Source organism: Periplaneta americana, chromosome 9 (assembly GCF_040183065.1).
Source record: "Periplaneta americana isolate PAMFEO1 chromosome 9, P.americana_PAMFEO1_priV1, whole genome shotgun sequence".
In the NCBI taxonomy this organism is placed as follows: Eukaryota; Metazoa; Arthropoda; class Insecta; order Blattodea; family Blattidae; genus Periplaneta; species Periplaneta americana.
In genome coordinates this window covers 138048332-138063822 of record NC_091125.1, presented here as the reverse complement: position 1 = coordinate 138063822, position 15491 = coordinate 138048332, and the positions used below count along the sequence as shown (strand labels likewise).

The 15491-nt window shown below is 34.0% G+C and overlaps 1 protein-coding gene across 1 annotated transcript in view; it reads left to right on the top strand.

Moving 5' to 3' along the window:
- Positions 1-15491, top strand: part of Hk (potassium voltage-gated channel subfamily A regulatory beta subunit hyperkinetic) — a 491003-nt gene that overhangs the window by 403510 nt on the left and 72002 nt on the right. The window contains exons 3-4 of the mRNA XM_069835985.1: positions 1569-1776; positions 8419-8546. Of these exons, the coding sequence (XP_069692086.1) occupies positions 1569-1776; positions 8419-8546 (336 nt within the window). The remainder of the gene's footprint in view (positions 1-1568; positions 1777-8418; positions 8547-15491) is intronic.

Genomic DNA, 15491 nt, shown 5'->3' with positions numbered 1-15491 from the left:
GTATCTCTCTCACTGTGAAGCGGTTTCTCGTGCAATTCATTAGGATTAGTTCCTGCCCAATAACGGAAATTCTGTTTATTGACACAGCCGGAGAGGTAAAAATGGGCTTCGTCACTGGTCAACAGAACGGTGGTAGGGGCCACGTTCGTGAGAATACGCCAATAATAATCAACACGGTTCTTCCAATCTCCTGCATTAAGTTTTGCACAGTTGTCTTCTTTAAAAATTGTGAAAATTAAAGTCTAAATGCAAAATGCGCCTGGTGATTTATTTTTTTGAACCTGTAGTATGAAATGAAGCCACCCATTGCAAAATTGCATTCCGAGTTGGAATCCTAGCGTGATTTCCGATCTCGAAACGAGTCCTGAGTGGCGATCACAGACTCTTCATTTTTTAAAAATGTGTCTGCGATGAACGCACGTCGTACGCCAGACCACTCCATGTTCTCAACTGAAACTGCATTCTCTCGCTCACCCAACAGTCGCTGTCCCGTCCATTCTATCCCTCCCCTCGCTGGGTATCGATAGTTTGAAATCCATCCGTTCTTTCTGACGCACCCTTTACTACTACTACTACTACTACTACTACTACTACTACTACTACTACTACTACTACTACTACTACTACTACTACTACTACTACTACTACTACGACTACTAAAATCTGTCCATCCATCAGTACATCACTCAGCGAGCTAGAAATAGGCCTACACTAAGTTTCTTACTTCTAGCCCGTTGGCCTCACCAGCGAAGAGGGATTATAAAGAATGGACACTTCGCGTCGGTACCTTTGATGTAGCCGGACCGATTTCAATGACCTTCAAGCCAGCTAGAGCGTCAGATTCTGCTTTCTCCCTAGAGTTGGCGCTGACATCACACCAGCTAGCAGTCGACACAGCGGAAATATAACACATATAATTAATACATCTAGGTACATTATGTACTCAAAATAAATTGGATCCATAAAATAATAAATCTGTCATTAACTGTAATGTCTAGACTCTAGAGTTCCTTTATAATGAGAGTTGAGACGTTAACCCCAACAACAATTAAAATATGTAATGATTTGATAGCGCTGAAAATGGAAAAACAAAACTCTTACGAGAAGTAAAACCATATACCTATATTATATTATATACAAATATTAAACGAATTCGATACTTAATTTTATAATGTATTATATTATTTTATAATATAATTTATGATATCTGAAATATATTACAACTAGTTTGTCACTGAGAAATAGGGAAAAGCTGTTAACTTGAATTTATTTGAAGCAAAACGTTACTGGATTATGCAATAAGGTTGGCGATGTTTGGATCCTGTGTCTCAACTCTGTTCTCAATTATCATCTTAGCGTATGCTCGATTACACTAACCTCTAGCGCTTAAAAGTGGAACTAACCGCTGGCGCACAGAGAAACAAAACACAGGAAAATTCGCTCAGTGTCCATTCTTTATAATCCCTATTCGCTGGCCTCACCATCATGACCACATTCCTCCCTCCTCCGTTGCTATAAAAGAGACAAATGCTGGAATTGTAACGGCCGGCGTGTGAACATGGTTGCAGGCACATGGGTGACGTTCGGCAGCGGGGTGACGGAGGAGCAGGCGGAGGAGGTGATCCAGCTGGCGTACGACAGCGGCATCAACGTGTTCGACCTGTCGGAGGCGTACAGCGGCGTGCGCGCCGAGCTGGAGCTGGGCCGCATCCTGCAGCGCCGCGGCTGGAAGCGCAGCTCCTACATCGTCACCACCAAGATCTACTGGAACACCAAGTACGTCATCATTATCCATATCTTCTCATCTTTTATTTTTCATTACCATCACTAGGGCTAGGATTTTGATGACCTATAAATAATGAAAAAATGTCCTAAAAACAATGCATTTGTGACCTAAAAATCTTTAAAAATGCCCTTAAAATGCCCTAAAAAGCCTACTTATTATTTAAACTAGTAATTAAATTAAACTAGTGGCTTGTGCAGCAAATGCTGCAAACTAAGTTCATTAGACGTTCAAATAAACATTTTTTCAGACTTATTTTCAATGAAGAATACCAGACATTCTGAAAGTTATTTGCTTCCATAATAATGAAAGATACTCTCTCTCTCGAGCCAATACTGAAGACAACCACGCATATAAATATCTACACCACACCGCCATTAAATATATGAAAAAGACCCAACGCCACTTGATTAATAACTATAAAAATAATTGATTTTAGTAATATTATTATCTTACGTAAGTTTTATAGCTTTCAGTAACATATACTATATAGCCGCCACTCAGTAAAATATAGAAATCAAAATCTAAGTTATTCTCTACATCTACTTATATAACCCCAAAACGTTTCACTTTAATATCATCAATGTAGCATTAATATAATAATAATAATAATAATAATAATAATAATAATAATAATAATAATAATAATAATAATAATAATAATGTTTTATTTTCGCTGGCAGAGTTAAGGCCATAAGGCCTTCTCTTCCCCACTCAACCAGCCTTAATCAATACAATACATAAATTTAAATTACAAATATTTTCACTACACTTAAAAGGTTCTCCAGCAATAATCTTCACTACACATTTATTTAAATTTAGATAAATCTATAAGGTAAAGTAGTAACTTAATTTATGAGCTAATTTAATTCAATGAATTATAATTAATTTAATATTTGAGATAGCTAGTAAAATGATGAAAATTAATTTCATATAAGCTTACTAGGACTATGTTACAGGGAGAATATATATATATATATATATATATATATATATATATATATATATATATTTCTATAATGAGAATATTAATGTAATTGCCATTAGAGGTTTTGTAAATCTATTTAGAGAAATTAAAGATAATAATAATAAGAATGGACAGATGTTAGTTTCATTATAAGTAACAAATATTAATCAGCAATTCATCTGTTAAGTAAGAATTTATGTAATTTTGACCTAAATGAAGCAATTGTCCAACAACCCCTTATATCACTCGGAAGCGAGTTTAATTAATGAAAAATAGTCACATCATGGCATTAACTACAATAATATTTCATTTCTAATGGTAATAATGTCATCAAACCACCTCAAGTTTTCTAGTTTTTAATATCCAATACACAGCTGTACCCAGAAAATTACACACAACAGAATCGAACCTGTAAGTTATTTTTAGTAAGTTAAGTTTTTAATAACCAATTTAATTTGAGCTCTAAATATGTCAGCATTCTTGCAGATTATGGCCTTCGTGTAATATTGCTTACTGTAATGTGTGTTTTGTTTTATTCTGAAATGCAATTAGCTAGTTCTCAAAACTGACGACAGATGGATTTTGGAAAATAGGAAAATTATGTTGAAAAATTGATATTTTACTGAAAACTACTATTTTTCTGAAAAACTTTGAGTTCCAAGCTTCAAAATGAGGGGTCATTTATTAAAATCCGTTCAGCCGTTTTCCCGTAATTTCCATTACCAGTTCAAATTATATATATAGATAGATTTTACATAATTTTTTCTAAGTAGTACACTTTAATTAATTATTTTACTTGAAGCAATTTCCATATATGATCGCTCGCCTTAGCTTCGGCATGTGGACGTGAGGTCAGCAGTCGGCTGATCTGTCTTGGCCCTTCATGGGCTGTAGTGCCATGGATGTACTTTACTTTTAGTTTCCATGTAGTCTACAAAAAGGCCACTCTTATCCGGAATTAGCAGGAATAGAGGAGTCTATATTGAAGGGATGGTTAGACTGATATATTACATGGGGTGTACTACGTTAAAATGGCAATATTTGTGTAGAAAAATGTTTAAAATATTATACAAAATAATGGATATTAATGGACAAAATATATAAAGAAAATATGAAAGGAAATAAATATTATTTTACATTAATAATGGGAATTTATGGCCAAAATAAAATGAAAATGCCTAAAAAATGGCCGAATAAAACAAAATATCCTCTTATGAGTTGAAACAGGCAAAAAATACAAAAAAATACCCTAACAAATGTGTCTTAAAACACTCAGTTTATCACATAACATAAAGCAGCTTTGTTTCTGGTTTACTAGAAAAAAGATGCAATTTCATCAAAATCCTAGCCCTAATCATCAACTTCTCTTCCTCTTCTTTATCGTCACTATCAACATCACTGTCATTATCATGAAAGTCTTCTTTTAAGAAGCACAGCTTCCGGTATATAAAGATGAAAAATGTGTTTAATCCCTCCGTTGGGCCCTTTGAAAATAAATAACAAAACTTGTTTATTTCTCTGACTGTTTTCAATTTTAACTCCTTAAAACATTCTGATAACTATAGACAGGATTTTCATCCATTTTCAAATCGTAAAATGTCCATTCATTCATACACTATCAAAGGATCAAATATGCACTATGAAAGAAAAAAAACACTAAAAATGTGCACTATCTAAATTGAAACTTACAAAGGGCAATCAATAAGTTTCCGGATTGCCCCGAATGTAAGCTACATACACGACATAGGAAACGGATCAGTTATCTAGAAACAGGGAAACGCCTTGTATCTATACTAAATGCATCACTTGAAAGGCAGAAAAGAAGACTACCCATAAGCGTACATGATGATGATGATGATGATTAATAATAATAATTATTATTATTATTATTATTATTATTATTATTATTATTATTATTATTATTTATACTGGCAGAGTTAAGGCCATAGAACCACTGGCCTTGCCAATACTAGGGCCTATGGAGTGGCACGAACTTCGTCAATTAAACAGCGAACATAGAGCTGGGCCATTCGCTACAATTGGCTAATGCTTTGAAACCCAACGGTATTATTTATATCAGAGATGGATTATTGCTTGCTAGTTTCTAACTGTTTGAATATTAGCTTTTTGTAGTACATAAGAATCCGCTCCCTACTGAGGAGTAGACTTCGGAGTTTAGGTGAAAACCTACTTTAATCCTTAAAAGATAAGTTCATAAAAACTTGCATGTAGCCTACATGTTTCATATAAAACTATGCCTAAAATTGGTATTTTAATAGCAGCTAAAAATGTCTATTTTGACGACAGAGCCTATTAAGACCAATTAAATATACCTTATCTGTAATAGGTCAAAACACCCATTCTTATTTCGAAAATTTGTATTTTAAATTCCAAATGTGTTCCTGGTTCTGTTGGAAATAAAGTACGGGATAAACTGAAGCAAGTTCTGCAGAGAAATGTAGGTCTGAAGGACCTGCGTACTGCTTCAGATATCCTAGCAGGGAAGAACACGGATTTACAATGTAACATTCCTCTCCAACTAGTGTCAAAACTAAAATACGCTCCTGTTACTTCAGTGGATGTGGAGCATTTATTCTCAGTATACAAATTTGTGTTGAGTGACAGACGGCATTGCTTTTTAGTTGAACATTTAGAAAAAGTATTAATAATTTATTGAGAAGCAAATTATGGACTTTAAAAGAAAAGGCTTGGTAAAAATTGATTATATTAGACTTGTTTGTGTATTGAATTTATGTCTAAAACTTATTTTTCACATTTAATTGTTTAGTTTATATAGAACTAATTAGATATTTGTTGTTCTTGTACATTTTAACTGCCTAAAAATCAGTACCCTACTGATAAGATATGTGTTTACATACCTTACCAAACATAAAATTACCATTGGCCAGCGCATCGTTAATTCTATGTTTCTGAAATCAGTTTTAAGCGTTCATATCACAAAATCAAAATTGATCAAGAAACTAACATTAAGTTCTGTATAAAATCGGTGAACGTGCATCCGAGACGGTGATATTGTTAAAACAAGTTCATAGGCACAAATTGTTATTCAGTACACACATTTTCTGCTGCTTTTCTCGTTTCAAGGAAAGCCAAGGGGTTCTGAAAGATGATACAAGATCAGGGCGTCCAGTTTCAGTCCAAACGAAGAGTTAATCAGAAAAGTGAGTGAGACGATGAAAATGAATGTTGTATGTCTTTGACAATGTTAGCAGATGATTTCGGTGTAGAAAAGGAATATATACACAAGATTTTACTTGATGATTTATGTAAAACGAAGTGTGTGTTCCAAAAATTTGAGGTATAAAAAATGTGACCGTATTATTTACGTCAGCGCGGCTGCAATCGGATAGTTCAGATGGTAGAGCAATTGACAGGATTGGAAGGCCCCTTGTTTAGTTCCACTTGGCTGCGGGATTATTCTCTTTTCCAAAACATCCAGAACGGCCCAGAGATCAACTTAACCTTCTGTCAAATTCACTACCGGTTCTTTCCCGGAGGTGAAGGGGCAGTTGGTGTGTAGTGCTAACCACATCATTCTAATGCTAAGATCATAAAATCCTACTACCATGGTCCCATGCTCAGTACCACTTCATGGCGTCTGTAGAGACCATCTTTACCTTTATTATTATTATGCCAAAGATATCTGCTAGAAGTAATCAAAAGTTTTTGAATTAGTCGTGACCGGCGATTAAACCTAAGCTATCAGTTCGACCTTGAATCGAAGCGCCTAAACGCATGAGAGAAATAGGAAACCTTACCGAATTTTTCATAAATAGAAAATTAAATAAAAATGTGTTATATCTACTGTCACTGCAATTGAAAAATATTATATAAGAGTTGCGAAACATATGCGCAATAGAATTTTTCGCAAAATGTTAGCGTACAAGTATGCTAGCGTTTCTGGTCCCAACAAATTTCTGCACTCACTAACTCTCCATATTGATTCCTTGCAAATACAATATTGTTATCGGTTTGGTTTACCGTTATACCAACGAGCAGATCTTCGGTGAGGACTGCGGTTGTGGCAGTCAGAATTAGTCCCGTAGCAGTGCCACTTCCGCGGAGTCTAAAAAACAATATTGCAACTACTCACTCGCCAACGTGGATCAATTTCTTCTAGAGCGGTCATGTCTAGGACACGGGCAAGGTTACAAGCTGCTGTCTATCAGACTGCACTACGCGAGCGCTGCGGTTTGAGGGTACGTCGCGGTGTGTAAGAGAAATCCTCAGTCAGGAGTGTACATTGTATAGGGAATAAGTTACTACAGTAGTGTAAAGTTAATACTAAGCTATAAGACTGAATCAGGTCTAAGGCACAGTTCTAATTACGGTCCAAGATTATATAATGATTTTATAAAGAGGAATCCTAAACTAAAATTATTAAACAATAAATTATTCAAAAACAAGTCCTTGAACTGTTTTTTAAATTATAATCATGTAAATTCGGATTATTTATTTATCTTTTTCTGTCACTTTAACAGTGTTGTATTCTTAACTTAGTAGGCCTATGTTTATGTATAGGCTATGGTACCGTTTTGTTCGTTTGTTTTTGTTTTTTCTTATTCTTTTTAAACTTTATGTGTAATTACATTTAACAGTTTTAATCAGATTATTATTATTATTATTATTATTATTATTATTATTATTATTATTATTATTTTTATTTATTATTATTTTATTATTATTATTTTTTCTATCCAGTTTTCATTTTTGGTCACATCCGACCTCAAGCATCTTGCTTTTTCGAGTATGAGCCAGTTACCTTGTATTTATACAATAATCTGTAATATGTAGACTATTTGACTATGAGATTTGTAATCAATTTCGAATTTTGAAGAATATTCATATACGAGTATTACAATAGTATTGTAAAATATTTGTTATTGTATGTAATTTTAGCTTGCAATAAAAATCTTGTAATCTTGTAAAAAAAACTATAGTCCTACTGGGATCGTTTATTCAAGAAATTTATTTTCGACAGTCATGTTATTTTCTTTAGAGATTTACTTGACAATATTAATAAAAATTATTTCATATTATAACATATAAATCCCTGAAGACCGAGTATTCGGAAATTTCACAATAAGCTCCTTAAAGACTTGGCGAGTCGATTCATATTTGGGCCTATAATAGTCTGTGCTTTGCACGCAAATACACTATCTTCTAGAGCCAAATAGCTAGCCATTTTGTGCGGTGTCTTACTCAAAACTACGCTCACAACAATCGCACAATTGCACAACACGCATGGACGCGTCAGACGTGAAGGGGGATCGGAGATCAGACTGGGCGGCAGACGGTAGATTAACACCGGCCTGTCCACATGCCGTAGGACGGTAAACCAAACCAGTAACATCTCTTTATTTTCTGTTCTTTAAACTGAAATTTCCTCAGAAAGCAAGAGATTTCTATGTTTTCGGGTCCATTCCAGACGTCATGGTAATATTTCTGCTAGTTTTTCCAAAGCCACAATTGTTTCCACTTCTGAGATCTTGCTATTCGCTGTACCGATAGTAGAGGAATGTATTAGAAAACGGAAAAGTGGTTTTCAATATAACTTTCACTATTTCTTTGAAAGGAATTCAATATCTCTGTTTATTTGCCGCAGTATTATATTTTCCAGTTGTGACCCAGTGTATCCTTGCTCCAGGTCTGATGAGCGAGGCCTCTCCCGGAAACACGTCATAGAGTCGGTGCGGGCATCGTTGGCGCGACTCCAACTGGGCTATATCGACGTCGTCATCGTCCATAAGGCAGACCCCATGTGCCCCATGGAAGGTGAGTCCGCTGCCACCAGCAATATCAGCGTCATTATTTACAAAGGACGTTCATGAAAGGGAAATACTATACTTAATGAAGCCATACTAATTGTAAAGTTTGTAGAGGAGACTCCAATACATTCAGGTTATAGTCGTAGATGTTCGGCCACTATCCCAAAACATTAGTTTTAGCTAGAACTATCGATTTAATCAAATGATTAACCGATTTCTTTTAAAATTCAATTAACAGATCAAGTGTGTTTTATCTCCCGACCACGAGCTCATACGAGGATAAATTCTTTAATTTAGATTTCTGTTTTAAGTATGTCCTTTTGATTGTGTAGAACGATCCAAATTATGGAAAATAATGTACAATAAAGGTTACCCACCACATTTGATAGAAATAATAAAATGCCTTTACACAGATACAGAGATAATAATAAACACAGGAACATCGAAAACAAAGAAATAAGAATAAATCAAGGACTCAGACAAGACTGTAGCCTAACACCTAGTCTCTTCAACGTATATCTAGATGACTTAATTAAAAAATGGAAAATGGAGGTGAATCCAGGTATAAAGATTAGTAAAGATACATTTTTAAATGTTTTAATGTTTGCCGATTATGTAACATTAATACAAGACAGTGAAGAAAAATTGCAATATGCCATTCACAAACTACACCTACTAGGAAAAGAAAACTATAATTTGAGTATATCAACTCATAAAACTAAAGTAATGGCCCACAGTGGTAAATGTCCAATTCGTACAAAAATAATAGTTGATGATAAGCCCATAGAACAAGTATCTCATTTTGATTATTTAGGTTGTAATATAACTTATGATATAGATAGAGATATTGACAACAAAACAAGCAAATTCCAGTAAATATGCGGAACAATAAATAGAACACTAAAAAATAAAACTAGAAAAGAAACAAAACTAAAGTTCTATAAAACTATGGCAGTACCCGTGTTGATATATGGAAGCGAATCATGGATAATAAAAAAACGAGATAAAAGTAAATTACAGCCTGCAGAGATGAGGTTTTTTCGCAGAGTAAAGGAATATACAAGAAGGGATTTGATAAGAAATGAGGATATCCGTAAGGAATTAAATATATACAACATAAACGAAAAAGTTGAAGATTATAAAGAAAAGTGGAAAGAACACCTGTCTCGAATGGATAACGAAAGAATTCCAGCACTGATACAACAGTACCAACCTAAAGGCAAAAGAGATGTCGGACGTCGTAGAAAGAGGTGGAACTGAATAAAATGTGAAGACGGAATAGGCACTAAGCCTAAACCATGAAGTGAAGATGATGATGATGATGATGATGATGATGATGATGATGATGATGATGATGATGATGATGATGATGATGATGCTTTATGTATGTAATAGTTTTAATGTATCTTTTTAGTGTACATAAATTAAATAAATAATAAAATAAAAATTTCAATTTATCAAACCGATTAAAAATTATCGTGTGGTGAGTGAAACATAACTGCCTTGTGAATTCTGCTGTGTTGTGAATATTTCGAAAGTGTAGTCAAGTTCAGCAGATGTTATTTTTTATAAATAAGTTAATACTGTATTCTGTCCGGCTCAACTGTAGAATATGTCCGTTGATGTACCCCTATGTTTTAACATATGAAGAAGTGCCAACATCCTTCTTGATAGAAGAAGTGTCCAGTCCATGTCACAACCATAACACTTTTAATAAACATACAGTGAAATGTACATTGATACAATAATCTGCTAATACTCCCGTTACCTCCACAACCATTCTAATCCGTTTACGTACGTATGACCGAAACCGATAGTAGCAATTTAATATTTGGCAATTCTCGGTATTTCGCGGTGGATTATGGGGCGTAAAAGTTGTAATTTGACGTCATATCCGTCTCACCGATTTCAAGCATATTTACCTCGATTACTCCCTCCTATCTTTTTATTCTCTCAGCTTCAGACGCACCGACATACGATGTCATAGTCTAGTATACAGGATGTTAAAAAATAACGTTTACAACGTTTCAGGGATGATAGAGGAGATAAAAACGAACATCTGTTTTAAGTGACAAAAGTTTAGCAGATGCGCCGTTTTGCCGCTAGATGGCCTGAAGGATAGATGACTTGACTTCCGTCACAACACACACTGGTTAGTTCTGTTTGTGCACGACCATCTTGTAGAACATTATCTGTTGCCGAACAGTCTCAGTGGTGATAATTATTTTGGTTTTCTACGCGACGTCCTACCAGAACTTTTAGAAAATATCCCATTGAACATCAGAGAAACGAATATGGTTTCAGCATGACGGTGCCCCTCCACACTTTGATCGTCGTGTCAGGAACCACCTAAATGCTACATTTCCCGATCGTTGGATTGGCAGGGGTGGGCCGGTACCGTGGCCACCTCGATCACCGGACCTAACCCCACTGGATTTCTTTTTGTGGGGAGACGTGAAACGTTTTGTGTATGAGACACCGATCGATACGGCAGAAGACTTAGTTGCTCGCGTTGTTGAAGCTGAACATGTTATTAGAGACAATGTTGGCCTTTTTGAGCGTTGCAGACACTCCATAGTACGAAGGTACCAGTTGTGCAATGCCTTCAATGGACGGCAGTTTGAACACCACCTCTAAAACGACAATTGGTCTTGTTCTTTATGGATTATACTAATACTTACGTACACAGTAAAGGGCGCATCTGTCAAAGTTTTGTCACTTACAAAAAATATTTGTTTTCACCTCCTCTATTATCCCTGAAACATTGTAAACGTTATTTTTAACACCCTGTATACTCATGAAACTCAATACATAGTAAATACACAATCTGGTATATACAGTCACGAAGCTTGAGTTTATGAGTGTGCTAGGAACAATAGACTGTGTCGGTACTATTTCCCATTATCTGTAATGAGGTGATAGTAGCGATCCTAGTGGTTAGTAACTATCTATGGATGCATATTTACTACGTATTGAGCTTCGTGACTGTATATACAGAGTGATTTATATAGAACTGACACATTTCTTTCATTAATTGTTTTAAAACGAATTGTGCTAGCGACAACTTATTATACCTAAAATGTAGAGGAATTTTGGGAGATTATTTACCTCTATAGCAAATGTTGAAAATGTCCTCCATCCTGCATAAGGCACAACTCAACACGTCATTCCATGTTACTGGCCACTCGTTGGAGGACTCTGTTGTCAATAGCTTGAATCTCCTGTGTGATGTGCTTCAGATCGTCCATCGTCTTGGGACGTGTGGCATAAACCCTGTCTTTTAAGTAACCCCATAGAAAGAAGTCCGGCGTTGTCAAATCCGGAGATCTCGGTGGCCACAGGTTCCTCGAAATTATTCGGTCGTCAAAGAAGCTTGGTTTTAGGCCTGCACTTTTCGCAGCTCTCTGACACATTGAGTAGGCGTACCCTGTCTCCTACGACAAACGTCTTAATGATTTTTTGGGTGACTGCTCCAGTCGTGCTCTTACGTCAACAACAACCGTGGGAAGCCTAGATGAACGATGCTTGCCCTTTTCACTCACCAGAGATCCAGTTGTTTCCAATTTGTTTACCAGTCCCAGTATTGTGTTTCTTTTGGGAGGATTGCGAACACCAAATTCTCTCTGGTATGCCCTTTGAGTAGCTGTAATTGAATTCGTAATCCAGTATTGCTTCACAAGGAAGAGTCGTTGATTTAATGTGTACTGCATTTTCACGTTGACACAAAATGTCGAAAACAGCTGCCAACAATAGGAATAAAACATAAATATCTGCGCATCTAGTGCTGCCAACAATAGGAATAAAACATAAACATCTGCGCATCTACTGACAAGGAATCGAAACTCCAGAACATTCTGCTTAATTTGGTGCTAAAATTGGGTCATTGAATGAATTTCCAACGGAATAATTAAAGAAAGAAATGTGTCAGTTCTATATAAATCACTCTGTACTAAGACTATGGTAAATATGCATCCATAGATAGTTGCTAACCACTAGGATCGCTACTATCGCCTCATTACAAACAATGCAAAATAGTACCTGCACAGTCTATTGTTCCTAGTACCCTCATAAACCCAAGCTTCGTGACTGTGTATACTAGACTGTGTTGATGTTACATGCCGCCATGTTTCAGAGTAAAATTAAGAGCTCTCTAACGGCAGAGGTACGAAACTTGCATCAGTGAAAAAGGAGCAGGATGACAGCTAGTACTCCGTAATTTGTTAACAATAACACAAAAAATAGGAGACATTACCTTTAAAGACACTCCCATAATAACTTTCACCTCAAATTGTGTCATCAAACTCTGTGATTGGAAAAAACGTTATTTTCTTGTTAATGACTACACCTTTTCTAGTTGTATTTCAGAAAATATCAATTTAATTTCAGAAATTATCAATTGAATTTCGATTAGTCAATTCAATTTCGGATAGTATCAATTGTATTTTAGAAAACATAAATTGTATTTCAGATTTGTCAATTGTATTTCAGAAACTATCATTTGTATTTCAGAAGTTGGTGGTGATTGTGCTCGTGCAGTATAACACAGTACAATTCATCAAGCTGCAGCTTTATAGCTTTGGAGAATATGCCTGTCGGACGCTAAAATGCAATAAAGTTTAGGATTTTTTAAATCCATTTTCCATTTTTTTAAATATATGTCAAAATCTCAAGTAGGCCTACATTTGTTATTTTGTGAAATAAAAGTGACTACCTTTATGTAATCTTAAATACATTGCTTATTTTCTGAAATTAAATTGGCTATGTACTGAACTGTACTGTACAATAATACATCTGTCAATTTATATTGTTCGTATGTATGTAATAATTCGATAAATAACTTTGGAATTTATTACTGCGTTAAGAAGTACAGTACTTTACAGTACAGTATACACCTTTTTAAAAATCCTTATATGAAACCGAATATACTTTATAAGAATAAAAATAAAATAAAAAATTGGAGATACAAAATTTGAAATACATTTGGTACCATCCGAAATACAATTGACAAATCTCAAATACATTTGATATCATCTGAAATATAATTGACAGATCTGAAATGCATTTGATACCATCTGAAATATAATTTACTAATCTGAAATACAGTTGATAATATCTGAAATACAATTGACAAATCTGAAATGTATTTGATGCCATCTGAAATACAATTGATACCATCTGAAATACAATTGACTAATTTGAAATACAATAAAATTAACAATTCTGAAATACATTTGATACCATCTAAAATACAATTGACTAATCTGAAATACAATTGATACTATCTGAAATACATTTGATACCATCTGAAATACAATTGACAAATCTGAAATACAATAAAATTGACAAATCTGAAATACATTTGATACCATCTAAAATACGATTGACTAATCTGAAGTACAATTGATACTATCTGAAATACATTTGATAACATCTGAAATACAATTGACAAATCTGAAATGCATTTGATACCATCTAAAATATAATTGACTAATCTGAAATACAATTGACTAATCTGAAATACAATTGATACTATCTGAAATACAATTGACAAATCTGAAATGCATTTGATACCATCTGAAATACAAATAACAAATCTGAAATACATTTGATACCATCTGAAATACAATTGACTAATCTGAAATACAATTGATACTAACTGAAATACAATTAACAAATCTGAAATGCACTTTATACCATCTGAAATACAATTGACTAATCTGAAATGCATTTGATACCATCTGAAATACAATTGACTAATCTGAAATACAATTGATACTATCTGAAATACAATTGATAAATCTGAAATACATTTGATACCATCTGAAATACAATTGACAAATCTGAAATACATTTGATACCATCTGAAATACAATTGACTAATCTGAAATACAATTGACTAATCTGAAATACAATTGATACTATCTGAAATACAATTGACAAATCTGAAATGCATTTGATACCATCTGAAATACAAATAACAAATCTGAAATACATTTGATACCATCTGAAATACAATTGACTAATCTGAAATACAATTGATACTATCTGAAATACAATTGACAAATCTGAAATGCACTTTATACCATCTGAAATACAATTGACTAATCTGAAATGCATTTGATACCATCTGAAATACAATTGACAAATCAGAAATGCATTTCATACCATCTGAAATACAATTGACTAATCTGAAATACAATTGATACTATCTGAAATACAATTGACAAATCTGAAATACATTTGATACCTTCTGAAATACAATTGAGAAATCTGAAATACATTTGATACCATCTGAAATACAATTGATACTATCTGAAATACAATTGACAGATCTGAAATACATTTGATACCTTCTGAAATACAATTGAGAAATCTGAAATACATTTGATACCATCTGAAATACAACTGACTAATCTGAAATACATTTGATACCATCTAAAATACAATTGACTAATCTGAAATACAATTGATACTATCTGAAATACATTTGATACCATCTGAAATACAGTTGATACTATCTGAAATACAATTGACAAATCTGAAATGCATTTGATACCATCTGAAATACAATTGACAAATCTGAAATGTATTTGATACCATCTGAAGTACAATTGACTAATCTGAAATACAATTGATACTATCTGAAATACAATTGACAAATCTGAAATGCATTTGATACCATCTAAAATATAATTGACTAATCTCAAATATAATTGACTAATCTGAAATACAATTGATACTATCTGAAATACAATTGACAAATCTGAAATGCATTTGATACCATCTGAAATACAAATAACAAATCTGAAATACATTTGATACCATCTGAAATACAATTGATACTATCTGAAATACAATTAACAAATCTGAAATGCACTTTATACCATCTGAAATACAATTGACTAATCTGAAATGCATTTGATACCATCTGAAATACAATTGACTAATCTGA